The sequence below is a fragment of the Salmo trutta genome, chromosome 36, assembly GCF_901001165.1.
Source record: "Salmo trutta chromosome 36, fSalTru1.1, whole genome shotgun sequence".
NCBI classification, from domain to species: domain Eukaryota; kingdom Metazoa; phylum Chordata; class Actinopteri; order Salmoniformes; family Salmonidae; genus Salmo; species Salmo trutta.
Genome location: NC_042992.1, coordinates 20,376,384 through 20,394,560, shown reverse-complemented (window position 1 = coordinate 20,394,560; position 18,177 = coordinate 20,376,384). Strand labels below are relative to the sequence as shown.

The following is an 18,177-nucleotide window of genomic DNA, read 5'->3' as shown; positions in this document are numbered from 1 at the left end:
TGAGAGGCGGTCGAATGCCTCTCTCACCAAGCTACTTAACAGCTAGTTTAAAGATAACTACCAAGTTACAGTAAGCCTGTTGGTTCTCACCATGTAGATTAAGGCTACGTCGGAGCCTAGGAGCCGGGGCCTCCCAGCACTCTGACAAATGGCAAACACGTGTTTACTGGAGGATAAGCAGCCAGCTGAGTCACCTCGTTATGACTAACCAATGTTTATGCCGGGCATATATGTACACATGCGCTGATTGGTCAGTCACACCTGCTCCAATTACACATCAGTAGTAGTAGTGTGAATTTGTGTGAGTGGGTGTATGTTTCACCCTGTTCTCTGTGTTCCAGGTAATGTGTGTTAGTTAGACCTAGTGTTTGTCACGGCATTTCTCCACACGCTCATTCACCCAGTTGTCAGACCTCCTAAGAAGTCTAACCTTTGAGTTTATTCACTGTCAGTAAGCAGTGATGACTGCTGATGACAGACTGTATATGTTGGATTTGTGCTACTGTATTAATGTACTGGCCGTCTTGTGTGTCCTGATCTTACCTTCACCAAGACCTCTTACCTTCATCAGGACCTCTAACCGTCAAGACCTCTTACCTTCATCAAGACCTCTAACCATCAAGACCTCTAACCATCAAGACCTCTAACCATCAAGACCTCTAACCATCAAGACCTCTAACCATCAAGACCTCTAACCATCAAGACCTCTAACCATCAAGACCTCTAACCATCAAGACCTCTTACCTTCACCAAGACCTCTTACCTTCACCAAGACCTCTAACCATCAAGACCTCTTACCTTCATCAAGACCTTGCTGACCCATTTTGTAAAGGTATTTTTCTGTACCCGGTCTCGTCCATCTATGGGAGAGCGAGAGAGATGATCGATATCAAACAGCAGGGAGAGACTGCATCTAGATAAAGTGTTTTGAACAAATTGAGGTTTATGGAATCACTCATATAAGGGATCACTTGTTCAGATGAAGTACTAGGCCAACAACAATTGAAAATAAGTTTAAAGCATGCCATGTCTGGGTAAGTCCTTGTGGTGCTTCAGACCTGCAAAAAAAACAAAGGTGTGATTGTGTTTGCACTGTGTGTGAGGCTGAGCTGTTGACACTTGGGCAGGGGTGTCAAATTTTGCACCGAAGGGCTGCACTGAAAATGTGTTGTATTTCCTCACCATCAAAAACACCATCACAAAGTCTATCCATCATTTTTGGAATTTCCGATGCTCCCTGACTGTCTAGCTTTCATTTGGGTGATTATTAGCGAGCTGGAAACAGTCAAGAAACTGTATGAATGTAGGTCCATTATCATTCTACACAGTTTGGATTTGGTTTTAGTCATTTTATATTCATTAGTAAATATTTGTATTATTATTATTTATTCAAACCACCCGCTGGCCGGATTGGACCCCCTCACGGGCCATATGTTTGACACCCCTACAGTAGAGGAAAATGAATGCTGGCAGTCAGAGATGAACACTAGCAGACTGTGGGTGGTTTGGAAGTGTTGGGATTAGTGGAGCGTTTTTCATCAGCGTCTCACTGCTCTTATCTTCACACTCTCAGAGCTTAGCTGAGCAAAGCTCTCTCACTGTGTGTGTAATTGTTTGTGTTAAAATGAACTGTCTGGTCATTTGTGTTGGCAGATGATCGCATTAATCTGTGTAATTAGTGGAAGATCAACAGTCTGCAAAGGATGATGACGTTATCATGTCTGTTATGGCAGTGACCTCAAAGAAATGATACCTCTCCAGTCCTCCTCACCCAGTAAATATTAAAATGCACCGTGAACACCACTATAGCCAAGAGTTTACTTATAGAACTGTTGTCTCAGCAATGGACCAAACCTTCATCCATAGATGAAATTGGATTTATGTAGATGTCTATGTTCGTATAAGGGGTTAACAAGGCAGTTCATACTCAAAATAATCAGCATTTATCTTCCTCCCTCTTATAAAACAGTAATACGTTCATCATCAGATTACCAATGAACAAGAACAGATCCCAGCAGATCCTCTCCCATTGGCCAGCAGCATGCCGTGACGTTAAGGGGTCAAGTATTGCGGAGCTTCAGGCGTGCAGGCAAGCAGCCGGGTGGTGGGGGGTAATTGGTGGCTCTGACAGAGCACTGACACAACGGTTAGTGAAGCCAGATGCCCAGTGAGAGATAACGATTCCACCGGTCTAGTAAAGGTTCACATGGGAACCCTGTGAATCAGAGTGGGTGGGAAAAAGGAAAAGGCCATGGAACGGTCGGGGAACATTCAGGGAACGGTCAGGCTGAAAGGAAGGCGTCCTGAGTGACAGAGCAAATGGTCCGATAACGTGTGCTTGAGAGGGCGAGAGAAAGAAAGAGTGTGTGTGAGAGAGTGGACTTAGCCTGAATTCTTAAATGAGAGGCTATATGCAGGAATAGCATACAAGTGTTCCCTAAAAACTGCCTATATGTTTTTGTATTCCATTCATTGCTCTGTAGAACGAGCTGTTTGTTACTGCAATGAATGGTCTTGTACTGTATCAGATTTGGTGTCAGATTTTATGCCCAGCCCAACCCAGCTAAGGGTTCTCTGGTGTCATAGCGAGTGAAAAGCAGAAGCACACTGTGTGTTACACAGTGACCTCAATCCCGACAGTCCCTCTGTGGCAGTTTATCTCTGGTTGGGATGTGATGATGAGAATCATTTTTGTGGATGTATGTTGAGATAGTAATACCACCACAGTGGATTTACTAGCACAGAGGATATCTATATGATGTATTTATTTTGCTCTATACTGTATGTCCGTTTGCTCAGATGGATGTGTTTACCAAGGCAATTTGGGCTAAGTGCCTGTCCCCTATAGACACAATAGTGGGGGTTTCGCATCTCAAGTGCTGCGGTTGGGAACCATTATCCTTAACCACTGCACACCAACCAACCGGTTGGGTAACCGTGCCCTGGAGCACACACAGCAAAGACTGAGAAAATCCTATCAAGTTCAAATCAGTCAAAAAGACATCTGGCATGGGACCTAATAGAATTTTGCATGGTAATTGCAAGTTGCACATTGAACAGTTGTGACAGTTCACTCTAAGACTTACTGTACATAACAACCCCGTGGACTAGAACAGTGGTTCCCAAACTGTGGGGAGCACTCCCTCAGGGCGGCGCGAGGGGTTGGCCGGGGGGCCTCCCCCCCACAAAAAAAAACGTACTTTTGAAAGTTGTAATAGTAGAATGCACAAGGTGCTATGTGGAAATTGGATAGTGCATCACCAGTTCCCCTTGTCATGTTAGTCATTGTATACCTTGGAGAGCTACTGTATTTATAACTTGACATAAATGTCCAGATCAACTAGCCCATGTCAGCTAATGTTTTTTTACTTAGGTTTTTTAGCCCATAGATATTGTTGTAATTAGTCACTCAAATATCATATGAATACACATTAGACATGGCAAAATGTATAGAATTGTAAGGAAATGTGCGTTAAAACTGCAACATTTTCTTTGCACCCAGTGACAAAATGTGTACAATTGCAGGAAATAAGCTTTAAAACTGCAAAATTCTCTATACTAACAAGAGGAGTGTGAACAGTTTGTGTTATGAACAGTAGAAATATGGGCTCCCGAGTGGCGCAGCGGTCTAAGGCACTGTATCTCAGTGCAAGAGGTGTCACTATAGTAACTGGTTCGAATCCAGGCTGTATCACATCTGACCGTGATTGGGAGTCCCATAGGGTGGTGCACAATTGGCCCAGCGTCGTCTGGATTTGGCTGGAGTAGGCAGTCATTGTAAATAAGAATTTGTTCTTAACTGACTTGCCTAGTTAAATAAAAAAATAAAAATAGATGTGTGTGTGCAGGGGGGGTGTGGGATGTTCCCCAATGCTGGAAGGGGGGCCCCGAGTGAAAAGGTTTGGGAACCCCTGGACTAGAAGACCATCATTTTACATGTAGTAATGTTCACTATGTGCTCAAGCCCGTAGACGTGTTGCTAAAAGCAGTGACGGGCTAAAACTAGGCTATAAACTCATCTGTATGTTGCTCAATGCTCACTGTAGACTAGCATATAGTCCAACCTACAGTCTTTTTCTTTAAGCAGTGACAGGCTAAAAGACTATAAACTGTATGTTGCTAAATGTAGACTGACTTCCTCTCTTCTCTCTGTAGAACCTGATGGCCAAGGCGTTGTACGACAACGTGCCGGAGTCCCCGGAGGAGTTGGCTTTCCGGAAGGGAGACATCCTAACGATCATTGAGCAAAACACGGGCGGCCTTGAGGGCTGGTGGCTCTGCTCGCTGCATGGGCGCCAGGGCATCGCCCCCGGCAACCGCCTCAAGCTGCTGATTGGTCCCATGTTCGACACCCAGTCTCCGGCCGCCCAATCGTCACCTACGGGCTCAGCCTACCAGCAGAAGGTGGGCGTGTCGTCGTCCCAGGGGCTGTACCAGGTGCCGCCCTCCCAGAGCCCGGGTCAGCAGGGCATCTACCAGGTGCCTCCAGGGCAGGATGTCTACCAGGTCCCCCCACAGAGGAGCGCCCTGGCTGCAGACAGCACCCCCAGCAAGGTAAGAGACCTGGAGAGACAGAGGGTTGGGGAGAGACAGAGAGAGAGATCGAGAGAGAGAGAGAGAGAGAGAGAGAGAGAGAGAACAGAGACCCAGAAAACCTGAGCCTACACCATCACTATGGTGACTCACTAAAACAATACAGAAATACACTACAAAAAAACAAGGAACAGCACATCAGAAATCAGCTCAATGTATTTGAAGAATCCATTGAATGTAACAACTTCTGGGAAAATTGGAAGACAAACAACAACACGAAGAGTTATCTATCCAATATGGAGATGTATGGATAAACCACTTCTCAAAACTTTTTGGCTCTATGACAAAGAACAAACGGCCAAAACATATACATGATCAAATACAAATCTTGGAATCATCTATTAAGGACTACCAGAACCCACTGGATTTTGAAATTACATTGAATGAACTACAGGACAAAATACAAACCCTCAGTGTATTTGTATGTATGTGTATGTATATTTATACATATGTGGGTATGTATGTGTATATATAGATATATATATATTTACCCAAAAAATATATGGGGGAATTGGAAATGATCTACCCCCTAAAAAAATATATATATATTCAATAAGGGCAACCAGTGAAGAACGAACTCCATTGTAAATACAACCTATATTTATGTCTATTTATTTTCCCTTTTGTAATTTAACTATTTGTGCATCATTACAACACTGCATATAGACATAATATGACATTTGAAATGTTTTTATTCTTTTGGAACTTTTGTGAGTCATGTTTACTGTTAATTTTTGTATTGTTTATTCCACTTGCTTTGGCAATGTAAACACATGTTTCCCATGCCAATAAAGCCCCTTAAATTGAATTGAGGGAGGGAGGGAGGGAGGGTGGGTGGGTGAGTGAGTGAGTGAGTGAGTAAGTGAGTGAGCGCTCCTGGTGTTGTACCAGGAGCAGGTTAAAGCTCCCGAGTGGCGCAGCGGTCTAAGGCACTGCATCTCAGTGCTCAGTGTGTCACTACAGGCCCTGATCCAGGGCTGTATCACAACCGGCTGTGATCGGGAGTCCCACAGGGCGGCGCACAATTGGCCCAGCTTTGTCCGGGTTAGGGGAGTGTTTGGCCGGGGTAGGCTGTCATTGAAAAATATGAATTTGTTCTTAATTGACTTGCCTAGTTAAATAAAGGTTAACTAAAATATTAATATAAGGTAAGGTTTAGCTTTAGGGAAAATAGGATTTTGAATGAGAATCTATTGTTTGGTCCCCACAAGGATAGTAAAACAAATGTGTGTGCGCGCATGTATGTGTGTGTGTGCGTGCGTGTGAGTCTGCATGTGTGAGTGTGCGTGCGTGCGTGTGCGCGTGTGTGTGTGTGTGTGTGTGTGAAAGGAGAGAGAGACCGAGTTACTGCTCAGCTAAAGCTGGTCCCCTGACCTCAGGGTTCTGGGATTATCAAAAGGGGATTGGAAACCCCATAAACACCAGCAGACACAGGAGACATTAAATACTACAGGGCTTGATGCTTTACAGTTTAAACCATGGGCTGTTCTGTTCTCCTGCAACGCCACTGGCCTCAGACCTGTCTTATGAGAGTCATTGCACAGACATAGTCACAAGGCCAGAGGGATTGCAGGGCTGCAAATGTAAATGAAATGTGGACAGGGTGTGCCCTGATGTTAGTTCACCACAGAACAGGTCAGTGTTTTTATGCATAGAGAGAGCAAGACTCCCATTTGGCTTATTTGTGTGTTGGCGAGCTGTGTGTAGGGCCAGGGAAGCCACAGAAGGGCACTGAACGGGGCACAACTCATGGAAAAGCAATCAGTGCAGCACCAGATGCCTGTACTTAGGTCTCTGCACTCAAATACAATACTCAGGTCACAGACAACAACCAAGCCCAGTGCAAATGGATTCACCAGTTGTTTATATGTCTATTTATGTTCCATGCGGTACAGTATAGCTGTGTATTTCTGTCGTGTAATAACCTATACGCTACAGTATATCAATAAAAGCACATAAATACATGCGTTCGGAAAAGTATTCAGACCCCTTGACTTTTTCCACATTTTGTTACGTTACAGCCTTGTTCTAAAATAGATTTTATTTAAATACAAATATCATCAATCTACACACAATACCCCATAATGACAAAGCAAAAACAGGTTTTTCGACATTTTAGAAAAAATAAATAATAATAAATAACTGAAATATCACATTTCTATAAGTATTCTGACACTTTCAGACACTTTACTCAGTATTTTGTTGAAGCACCTTTGGCAGCGATTACAGCCTCGAGTCTTCTTGGGTATAACTATACAAGCTTGGCACACCTGTATTTGGGAGTTTTTCCTATTCTTCTCTGCAGATCCTCTCAAGCTCTGTCAGGTTGGATTGGGAGCGTCGCTGCACAGCTATTTTCAGGACTCTCCAGAGATGTTTGATCAGGTTCTAGACCGGCCTCTGGCTGGGCCACTCAAGGACATTTAGAGACTTGTCCAGAATCCTCTCCTGCGTTGTCTTGGCTGTGTGCTTAGCGTCATTGTCCTGTTGGAAGGTGAACCGTCGCCCCAGTCTGAGGTCCTGAGCGTTCTGGAGCAGGTTTTCATCAAGGATCTCTCTGTACTTTGCTCCGTTCATCTTTCCCTCCATCCTGACTAGTGTCCCAGTCCCTGCCGCTGAAAAACATCCCCACAGCTTGATGCTGCCACCACCATGCTTCACCGTAGGGATGGTGCCAGGTTTCCTCCAGACGTGACGCTTGGCATTCAGGCCAAAGAGTTCAATCTTGGTTTCATCAGACCAGATAATCTTGTAAACTGTCCGGTGGTGATTTTATTAATTGTTCAGCAGTCTTATGGCTTGGGGGTAGAAGCTGTTGAGTAGGTCCAAGACTTGGCGCTCTGGTACCGCTTGCCGTGCGGTAGCAGAGAAAACAGTCTATAACTTGTGACTGGAGTCTTTGACAATTTTATGGGCTTTCCTCTGACACCGCCTCTTGTATAGGTCCTGGATGGCAGGAAGCTTGGCCCCAGTGATGTACTGGGCCATTCGCACTACCCTCTGTAGCTCCTTACAGTCAGAAGGCTGTAACGTAACAAAATGTAGAAAAAGTTAAGGGGTCTGAATACTTTCCGAATGCACTGTATCTGGCTGTTTCTCTGAGGTAGTTTCACATCGCGTTAAAAACATTTAAAAAAGAATTACAACATATGGAAGTCAATGGAAAGAGAGTGGCGGAGGTACGTCACTGGAAGTTATGTAAAATATATATATATTTTCTTGTTTATTCAAAATCTTTAAAAACTGGATAAGACACTCTATTCCATCCCCTTAGGAGAGAAATTACCTGGTGTTTTTTCTTCTATCCGGGGGTATTTTCAACAGGAAGGCATGAGTTAACAGAGACGTTACCAAACTAAGGTGTGTGTTTGTGGGGTAAATAGGGAGCAGGCGCCTGGAGCTTAGCCGTGCGTCCCAAATGGCACCCTATTCCATTTATAGTGCACTACTTTTGACCAGGACCCATGGTCAAAAGTAGTGCGCTATGTAGGGAATATGGTGCCGTTTGGGATACACATTCGGAGCCAGGAATGGCGCTGCGATAAGCCAGTCAGCCAATCAGGAGGCACCAGGGGGCTGAGCAAGAGACTCAGAGAACAGACACTAGCTCAGAACAGAAAGGCCTGTCAATCAATCCCACCTGTACTGTGCAAACATGCAGCCTCCATCTGAAAGGGCACCCTATTCACTGTATAGTGCACTACTTTTGACCAGGACCCATAGAGCTCTGGTCAAAAGTAGTGCACTACGTAGGGTATAGTAGGGTGCCATTTGAGGCACAACCATAATCACACTCAGTCCTACCATCGCTATCACTCCCCTCTCACTGATAAGGAGTTTACTAAGGGAACGGAATTAAGGCTTTGGTGAAAAGGTCAATTAAATAGGTCTATATGAATGTACCTCGTGTCTATCGTGTCTACACGCTACAATGTATAATCAACTTGTTTGAGATTAAATTGAGACTGTGTCAACGTCGAAAAGTTCAATCTATGTTTAGCAAAGTGGTGACACTGCAGATTTCAGCTGTGTTCCTGAATACTGGCCATTAAAGAAAGCCGCAATGGATGCCTCTGTGTGCTCTGTGGAGTCCAGACAGACAGGGCTGTGTTGTTTTCCACTGAGTTCTGAGTGACTCACTGATTTGCCAACACAGAGCTGTGCTGGGCCCAAATGTCACTATATCCCCTATATAGTGCACTACTTTGACTAGCTCATAGGGAATAGGGTGCCATTTGGGACATTACCCTGGTCTAGGTTGATGAAGAACGAGGCAGGCCAGCTCTGTTGTTGACTGGCTGAGTGGTTACTGCATTACGGGCTGTTCAGGTGTGGTGTTCTGGCTAATTAAGCTGGTTAAAAGGAGGTTAGGGGGATTTCCTGGTTGCCAAACACACACACACACACACACACACACACACACACACACACACACACTTCCTCCTTCCAAGGAGTCAAATGATTATGGGCATTGAGGCAGACAGCCTCCTATACTGAGAATCCCCTCTCATATCCCACCAAAGCCACCATGTGTCGACATGTCACAGCTGTGTAAGGACACAGCTTTGTTACTAAGTTTAGCTTTAAAAAACAGATAATAAACATGTTGTATCACAGCGCCTCTCCTCTCTCTAAAGATCTATTTAACTGTACTGTATATAAGAATATGTATATATAAAGTGTGTAAATAGTATTTTTGTTGTCTCTGTCATTCCTATATCTAACTTTTTGTATTATTTTGAATTAAATGTAATATCTGTTTTTCTTGTCTATAACTATTCTGTACTTTGACATGCATTTGTACATTTTATGTGGACCCCAGGAAGAGTAGCTGCTGCATGTGCAGAAGTTCATAGGGATCCGGATGAACGAAACTAATTGTATGTGTGTGTGTGTGTGTGTGTGTGTGTGTGTGTGTGTGTGTGTGTGTATGTGTGCATGTGCGTGTGTGTGTCTAGCATGCCAACCCCGCTGTGAAATTCCAGATTGGCAACTGGTTATTTTATATTCATGTGACGTAGGGCTTTGGTATATAAATGCACACTGAGGTTTGGCACTGGCTCTAGCTAGCTCTCTCAGGCTACTCAGTTTGATGCTGCGGCCCTGGCTGCCTGTCCTTGTGTAACCCTTCAGAGAGGGTGAGCTAAAGCGCCCCAACCACAGCTGCCCCATTCAAGGCCCCAGTGTTGGCCCAGAGCTGGCCGAAGCTGGGAGCCATCCTTGGGGCTCTCTGCCACACAAAGAGCCCCTCACAGGGGCCAGGAGCTGCCTTGCACCACCCTTTGTCACACTGGTGTTAGATGGCAGTTTTATCATCAGTCACTGGCCCTGGTTCTTCTGATTCTCAAAGGTGCGTCTGTTTCTCTCTCTGTGTTCAAAGGCCCCGCCGAGCCTCTTATCTACTCCTACCAGTCCTCTTCCTCACATCCTGCCTCAGCAAGACAAGGCTCGCTCCTTCTATGGCCACTTCCTGTCTCTGTCTTATACCCATGTAGAGATCCTATCATTCGCTGATGTGGACTGTGATCGACAGTAAGAAACACAGTGCGACTGAGTTAATAAACTCCCACAAGTCACAGAGGATTGAGGAAGTGAACTGCTTGGGTAACTGAGTTGGCCGTTAAGAGTGGAGGTAACCAGGTTAAGCTCCAATAAATGGCTTGTTTGTGAGGTGTACAAGACATTGCTTGACTACTTTTGAGCAGTCCTATTGGCCCTGATCAAAAGTAGTGCACTCTATATGGAATAGGGTGCCATTTGGGACGCAGAAGTATTTTCTCCCTCTAATCATGTGTGGAAAATGAATTATTCCTTCCTGTGGCGCTCCACTCCTTTAGACACGTGTCTGCTCTCTATTGTCGCCGCGGTGACGAATCACTGGCCTGTGTGATTTGACCCAGGGCAAGGTCATAAATCCCATTTTATCAAAGGGAATTGGTGTCCATCCTCCGCACACCAACAGAGAGAGAGAGATCCTTACAGAAAAGTAAAGATAGAAGAAAAAAAGCTCTTTCTGCAGTGCCAAGGAGTAAGAAAGTGGAGGGAGAAAGGGAGGACAGGAAATGCTTGTCTGAAAGGTAACTTCCATTTTCCCCGGTTTAAAATCTATGCTGACAGGGACAGCTAGTAGGTCACATTCTACGTCTCCATTCTCCCCGCTTTTTCACTTTCTCACAAATCAAAAAGGACATCTTAATAATTAATAAATTCCTGGAAAGTAAACAGAAAAAGTCCGTTCCATCATTAAAACTACCCCTATTAGTATAATCTCTGCCCATTTTGAGATTAACAAAGTTTTTGATCAGAGGGAATAAAAGATTATCCTTATTAGCGATGGAATCGGTGAGCGTGTGTGCATAAGTGTGTGTGTGAGGGCTCTTTTAACGCCCCTGGTAATGCCCAATCTTTACTTGGCTTTGACCACATGGTCACATCGTCATCATGGAGATGTCTGATTGAGGCCTCGTGGGATTGGCCACTTAATTACCTGCATTAATTAGTTTGCCATGTTATATAGGCCACCATCGCTCTGAGCTGTGGAAGGGAACATTAGTGTTCAGCTGAAGTGAACATTGATGAGAAATAACCTAGAATAACACTGTAAAGCTATACGACTGTGAGTCAGCAACCGCAGGTGCCCCCTTGAAATCAAGAGGACAAGGGTGGCATCCCAAATGGTTCCCTATTCCCTATGTAGTGCACTACTTTCGGCCAGGGCACTATGTAGGGAATAGGGTGTCATTTGGGACGTAGCCCATGATTCAGCACGGCAGGTGCCCTCTGTAAACCAAGGTGCCCTCTTGAAAGGCTATTATAGGAACTCTGCCACACCCCTTCACTTTCGAGTGACACTTACAAAGAATAACATCACTAATGCCACTCTCCTACACGCTACTAGTAATATCATTAATAATGTGTATTGGGGGGCAACGGATTGAATTTCCCTGGTACTGACATGGCTCCCTGTGTGGCTTCTGCCCACCCTCAGTGACTGAAAGCTGAAACAACACCATTGTGTTGACAACTGCTAATGAGAAGATGGGGGGGTGAAGGGAGGGATGAAGGGGGATGAAGGAGGGATGGGGCGGGGAAGTTATATGAGAGAATGGTGGCTTTACTGTGTCAGCAGCCACACACACACACACACACACACACACACACACACACACACACACTGAGGAGTGGGTAAGGGCACAGTGGTGATGTCAGGACAAGGATGGCGATATAGGGGGGAATGGATGGATGGAATCACCCCATCCTGTTCTAACAGGGGTCAATGGCTGCCTGGCAATATGATTGTCACCATTAGGGTGATCTGGCCACCGTTGACATGTGTCATCAAGTCATCAGCGTGTGAATGAGCAATGAGAAGGTGTGAAATGACAACCTAGTGCACCTTTCTGCACCTACGCTCACACCTTCCAGTGTTCACACACACAAACCTATACAAACATTCACACTCAAACTAGCTTTCTTTCAGAGCTGAAGCAGCACTGTCATCACAATGCAGGGTTAACTTATAAAAGGTCAAAGTCGTAGTGAACAGTTGACAATGACATTTTAAATCTACTTATAATGCTAGGCTATGTATGTATTTATCAAACCCATGAAGTCATTGTTGGCAACATGACACGATGACTACCACTGAAATCATATGCGGGAAAAAACCCAACCTGTCCCAACTAGAATCTGTCAGCACATTAAAGTAAATGTGGTGTGGGCTGAAAGGACAATGAGTCACTCAGAACAACCCAGTACTATCTCAACAATGCATGCAGCACCTTGGGGACACCATTTTGAACCTGATCCTTCTGTAGACACCCACAGTCCTGTGTGACTAGTCCATGATAGAATCCACCCAAAGAGCCTGTCTGCATCCCAAACGGAACCCAATTCCCTATGGGCTCGGGTCAAAAGTAGTGTACTACTGTATATAGGGAATAGGGTGCCATTTGGGACAGATCCCGTCACCTGAGTGGGAACAAGTATGTACACAGGCCCCTGGCATATATGATGTCATCAGCACTCACCCACCAAGACTCTATTTTCTGATGCCACCGTCCGCCTGCCCATTCCCATAAAGGAACCAGTCAGGTCAATATTTACCCAACCACCATTAGGAGTGCCAAGTACCCCGGCAGAGCCCGCCGCAGCGGCAAGGCCTGCTGGGTAAACAGTGGGTGAAGATGGGAAATAAATTAGCAGTGTTTGTCTGGCAGTAAATGACAAGACCCCGTTATGGGAAGAGTGGAGTAGAGAGTGGCTGTCTGCGTCAAGGAATGGCAACCTATTCCCTTTATAGTGCACTACTTGTTTTGACCAGGGTCCAAAAGGCTCTGGTCAAAAGTAGTGCACTACAAAATGGATAGGGTGCCATTCGGGACATAGCCTGACATGTACCTGTTGAGTAGCCAGATTGGTCACTGTGGTTTTCTGGCTTTCATAGGTACCATGTTAGCCATCTCTGGACTGTGTGTGAGAGAGAGTAACTCAAAAACAGAGATCTCCTTTTGTGCAATGCACATTCACTGCAACTTTCCCACACAAAGCCACGCCACAGTGAGTATAGGAACTACAGAGAAAGCAACAAGGACCTTTTAGTCCAGGACTTTCCTTTGTCGTTGTGTGAAGGGAAGCTATGCTGGTGTGTCTGGTTACACATGCCCTGGGAGCTTGTACCCAACCAAAGATACACGTGTGTGAGTGAGAAGAATATAATGTAGCATGGCTATTGGTTCCCATGCCTAGTCTTAATAATAGGATCATGGCTTTTTTCAGTCTGTCATAGCTTGGTTGACTCACACTAACCTGTAGTGAGTAAAAGTTGAGTCTGTAGGTCCTACAGGGTGATGTACAGTTGAAGTCGGAAGTTTACATACACTTAGGTTGGAGTCATTAAAACTTGTTTTTCAAACACTCCACAAATGTCTGGTTAACAAACTATAGTTTTGGCAATTCGGTTAGGACATCTACTTTGTGCATGACACAAGTACTTTTTCCAACAATTGTTTACAGACAGATTATTTCACTTATAATTCACTGTATCACAATTCCAGTGGGTCACAGGATTACATACACTAAGTTGACTGCGCCTTTAAACAGCTTGGAACATTCCAGATAATGATGTCATGGCTTTAGAAACTTCTGATAGGCTAATTGACGTAATTTGAGTCAATTGGAGGTGGACCTGTGGATCTATTTCAAGGCCTACCTTCAAACTCAGTGCCTCTTTGCTTGACATCATTGGAAAATCAAAACAAATCAGCCAAGACCTCAGAAAAAACATTGTAGACCTGTAACGGCTGTCGTACGGAGTAGACCAAGGCGCAGCGGGTTGAGTGCTCATCTTAACTTTTATTGAACACTAAACAAAACAAGAAAATGAACGCACAGTATTGCAGGCTACACACACACAGCTATGCAAAAACAACTTCCCACAAACAACAGGTGAAAAAGGGCTACCTAAGTATGACTCCCAATCAGCAACAACGATGTACAGCTGTTCCTGATTGAGAGTCATACCAGGCCAACACAAAGAAATATACAACATAGAAAAACCATAGAAATACAAAACATAGAACAAAACCCCGACAACACAAAACAAGCACACCCCTGCCACGCCCTGACCAAACTACAATGACAAATAACCCCTTATACTGATCAGGACGTGACAAGACCTCCACAAGTCTGGTTCATCCTTGGGAGCAATTTACAACCACCTGTAGGTACCACATTCGTCTTTATAAACAATAGTACGCAAGTATAAACACCATGGGACCACGCAGCCGTCATACCGCTCAGGAAGGAGACGCGTTCTGTCTCCTAGAGATGAACGTACTTTGGTGCGAAAAGTGCAAATCAATCCCAGAACAACAGCAAAGAACCTTGTGAATATGCTGGAGGAAACCGGTACAAAAGTATCTATATCCACAGTAAAACGAGTCCTATATTGACATAACCTGAAAGGCTGCTCAGCAAGGAAGAAGCCACTGCTCCAAAACCGCCATAAAAAAACAGACTACGGTTTACAACTGCACATGGGGACAAAGATCATACTTTTTGGAGAAATGTCCTCTGGTCTGATGAAACAAAAATAGAACTGTTTGGCCATAATGACCATCGTTATGTTTGGAGAAAAATGGGGGAGGCTTGCAAGCCGAAGAACACCATCCCATCCGTGAAGCATGGGAGTGGCAGCATCATGTTGTGGGGGTGTTTTACTGCAAGAGGGACTGGTGCACTTCACAAAATAGATGGCATCATGAGGTAGGAAAATTATGTGGCTATATTAAAGCAACATCTCAAGACATCAGTCAGGAAGTTAAAGCTTGGTCGCAAATGGGTCATCCAAATGGAAATTGACCCCAAGCATACTTCCAAAGTTGTGGCAAAATGGCTTAAGGACAACAAAGTCAAGGTATTGGAGTGGCCATCACAAAGCCCTGACCTCAATCCTATAGAAAATGTTGTGGGCAGAACTGAAAAAAGTGCGTGCGAGCAAGGAGGCCTACAAACCTGACTCAGTTACACCAGCTCTGTCAGGAGGAATGGGCCAAAATTCACCCAACTTATTGTGGGAAGCTTGTGGAAGGCTACCTGAAACATTTGACCCAAGTTAAACAATTTAAAGGCAATGCTACCAAATACTAATTGAGTGTATGTAAACTTCTGACCCACTGGGAATGTGATGAAAGAAATAAAAACTGAAATAAATAATTCTTTCTACTATTATTCTGACATTTCATATTCTTAAAATTAAGTGGTCATTCTAACTGACCTAAGAACGGGAATTTTTACCAGGATTAAATGTCAAGAATTGTGAAAAACTGAGTTTAAATCTATTTGGTTAAGGTGTATGTAAACTTCTGACTTCAACTGTATGTATGGATAGGAATGCCAAGAATGAGCACCTTAAATCACACTGGGAGGGTATTTACAGATCTCTCCCTCCCTCACTCTCTCCCTCCCTCCTTCTATGGGAAACATATATTTACATTGCCAAAGCAAGTGAAATGGATAAACAAAAGTGAAATAAATAATAAAAAGTAAAAAACAGTAAATATGACACTCACAGGTTCCAAAAGACTAGAGACATTTCAAATGTCATTATGTCTATATACAGTGTTAAAACGATGTGCAAGTAGTTAAAGTACAAAAATAAAAATTGATAAGCGGGGCGGAGCAAGTGAACCCATGTGCAGACTCAGACGAGGCGACAGGGATAAGGTAACTAAGGTATTTATTGAACAGCGGGGGGAAGATGGGGTGGCCAGGGGAGCCTCGGGCAGGTAGCAGGGAAACAAGGACTGAGGCTGAGGCAAGTGGAGCGAGGGCAGGGTAAGCAGGTCCAGAGCGGAATCCAAGGAAGCCATAGAGCGGGGGTCCAGTGCAGGGAGGCAGGGAAGCAGGACTGACGAGACGAGGGACAGGGACCAGAGGCAGAGCGGACGGAATGATCAGAGATTACAATCTGGCAGCGTGGAAGTGGCAGGGCTGATTATTTGTAGAGGTCTTGATTATGAAACAGGTTGCAGCTGGTGGGGATCTGCTCTGCCTCCAGCACACCTGTCTCCACTCACACAATCACATGCACCCACACAGAGAGAGAGAGGGAGATAACACTGGGGGAATGGCAGCAAGTTAGGGAGACACAGGATGAGAAGTAGAGGGTGTGGCAGGGGCAGATGTAACAAAAATAAACAAACATAAATATGGGTTGCATTTACAATGGTGTTTGTTCTTCACTGGTTGCCCTTTTTTTGTGGCAACAGGTCACACATCTTGTTAGTGTGATTGCACACTGTGGTATTTCATCCAATACATATGGGAGTTTATCAAAAATAGATTTGTTTTCAAATTCTTTATGGGTCTGTCTAATTTGATATGGTCATACATTTGGCAGGATGTTAGGAAGTGCAGCTCAGTTTCCACCTCATTTTGTGGGCAGTGTGCACATAGCCTGTCTTCCCTTGACTGCCAGTTCTGCCAGTGCGGCCTTTCTCAATAGCAAGGCTATGCTCACTGTCGGAACATAGTCAATATTTCCTTAATTTTGGGTCAGTCACAGTGGTCAGGTATTCTCTGTTCATGGCCAAATAGCATTCTAGTTTGCTGTTTTTTTGTCAATTCTTTCCAATGTGTCAAGTAATTATTTTTTGTTTTCTCATGATTTGGTTGGGTCTAATTGTGTTGCTGTCCTGGGGTTCTGTGGGGTCTGTTTGTGTTTGTGAACAGAGCCCCAGGACCAGCTTGCTTAGGGGGCTCTTCTCCAGGTTAATTTCTCTGTAGGTAATGGCTTTGTTATGGAAGGTTTGGGAATCACTTCCTTTTAGGTGGTTGTAGAATTTAATGGCTCTTTTCTGGATATTGATAATTAGCGTGTATCGGCCTAATTCTGCTCTGCAAGCATTATTTACGTTATAAACGGAGGATATTTTTATTTTTGCAGAGTCTCAATTTGGTGTTTGTCCCATTTTGTGAATTCTTGGTTAGTGAGCAGACCCCAGACCTCACAACCATAAAGGGCAATGGGTTCTATAACTGATTCAAGTATTTTTAGCCAGATCCTAATTGGTATGTTGAATTTTATGTTCCTTTTGATGACATAGAAGTCCCTTCTTGCCTTGTCTCTCAGATCGTTCAAAGCTTTGTGGAAGTTACCTGTGGTGCTGATGTTTAGGCCGAGGTATGTATCGTTTTTTGTGTGCTCTAGGGCAACAGTGTCTAGATGGAATTTGTATTCGTGGTCCTGGCAACTGAATCTTTTTTGGAACACCATTGTTTTTGTCTTACTGAGATTTACTGTCAGGGCCCGGGTCTGACAGAATCTGTGCAGAAGATCTAGGTGCTGCTGTAGGCCCTCCTTGGTTGGGGACAGAAGCACCAGATCATCAGCAAACAGTAGATATTTCACGTCAGATTCTAGTAGGGTGAGACCGGGTGCTGCAGACTGTTCTAGTGCTCTCGCCAATTCGTTGATATATATGTTGAAGAGGGTGGGGCTCAAGCTGCTTATCCCTGTCTCACCACCCGGCCCTGTGAAAAGAAATGTGTGTGTTTCATGCCAATTTTATCCACACACTTGTTGTTTGTGTACATGGATTTTATAATGTTGTATGTTTTTCCCCCAAAACCACTTTCCATCAATTTGTTTAGCTGGCCTTCATGCCAAATTGATTCTAAAGCTTTTTTTAAATCAACAAAGCATGAGAAGGCTTTGCCTTTGTTATTGTTTGTTTGTCAATTAGGGTGTGCATGGTGAATACATGGTCTGTTGTACGGTAATTTGGTAAAAATCCAATTTGACATTTGCTCAGTACATTGTTTTCGCTGAGGAAATGTACGAGTCTGCTGTTAATGATAATGCAGAGGATTTTCCCAAGGTTGCTGTTGACGCATATCCCACAGTACTTATTGGGGTCGATTTTGTCTCCACTTTTGTGGATTGGGGTGATCAGTCCTTGGTTTCAAATATTGGGGAATATGCCAGAGCTGAGGATGATGTTAAAGAGTTTAAGTATAGCCATTTGGAATTTGTGGTCTGTATATTTTATCATTTCATTGAGGATACCATCAACACCACAG

General features: G+C 44.3%; 1 protein-coding gene across 1 annotated transcript in view; it reads left to right on the top strand.

The window, feature by feature from the left end:
* The window catches only part of nedd9 (neural precursor cell expressed, developmentally down-regulated 9), a 41,443-nt gene that overhangs the window by 15,155 nt on the left and 8,111 nt on the right, over positions 1 to 18,177 (top strand). Inside the window, exon 2 of the mRNA XM_029734990.1 lies at positions 4,156 to 4,554. Coding sequence (XP_029590850.1) covers positions 4,156 to 4,554 — 399 coding nt within the window. The remainder of the gene's footprint in view (positions 1 to 4,155; positions 4,555 to 18,177) is intronic.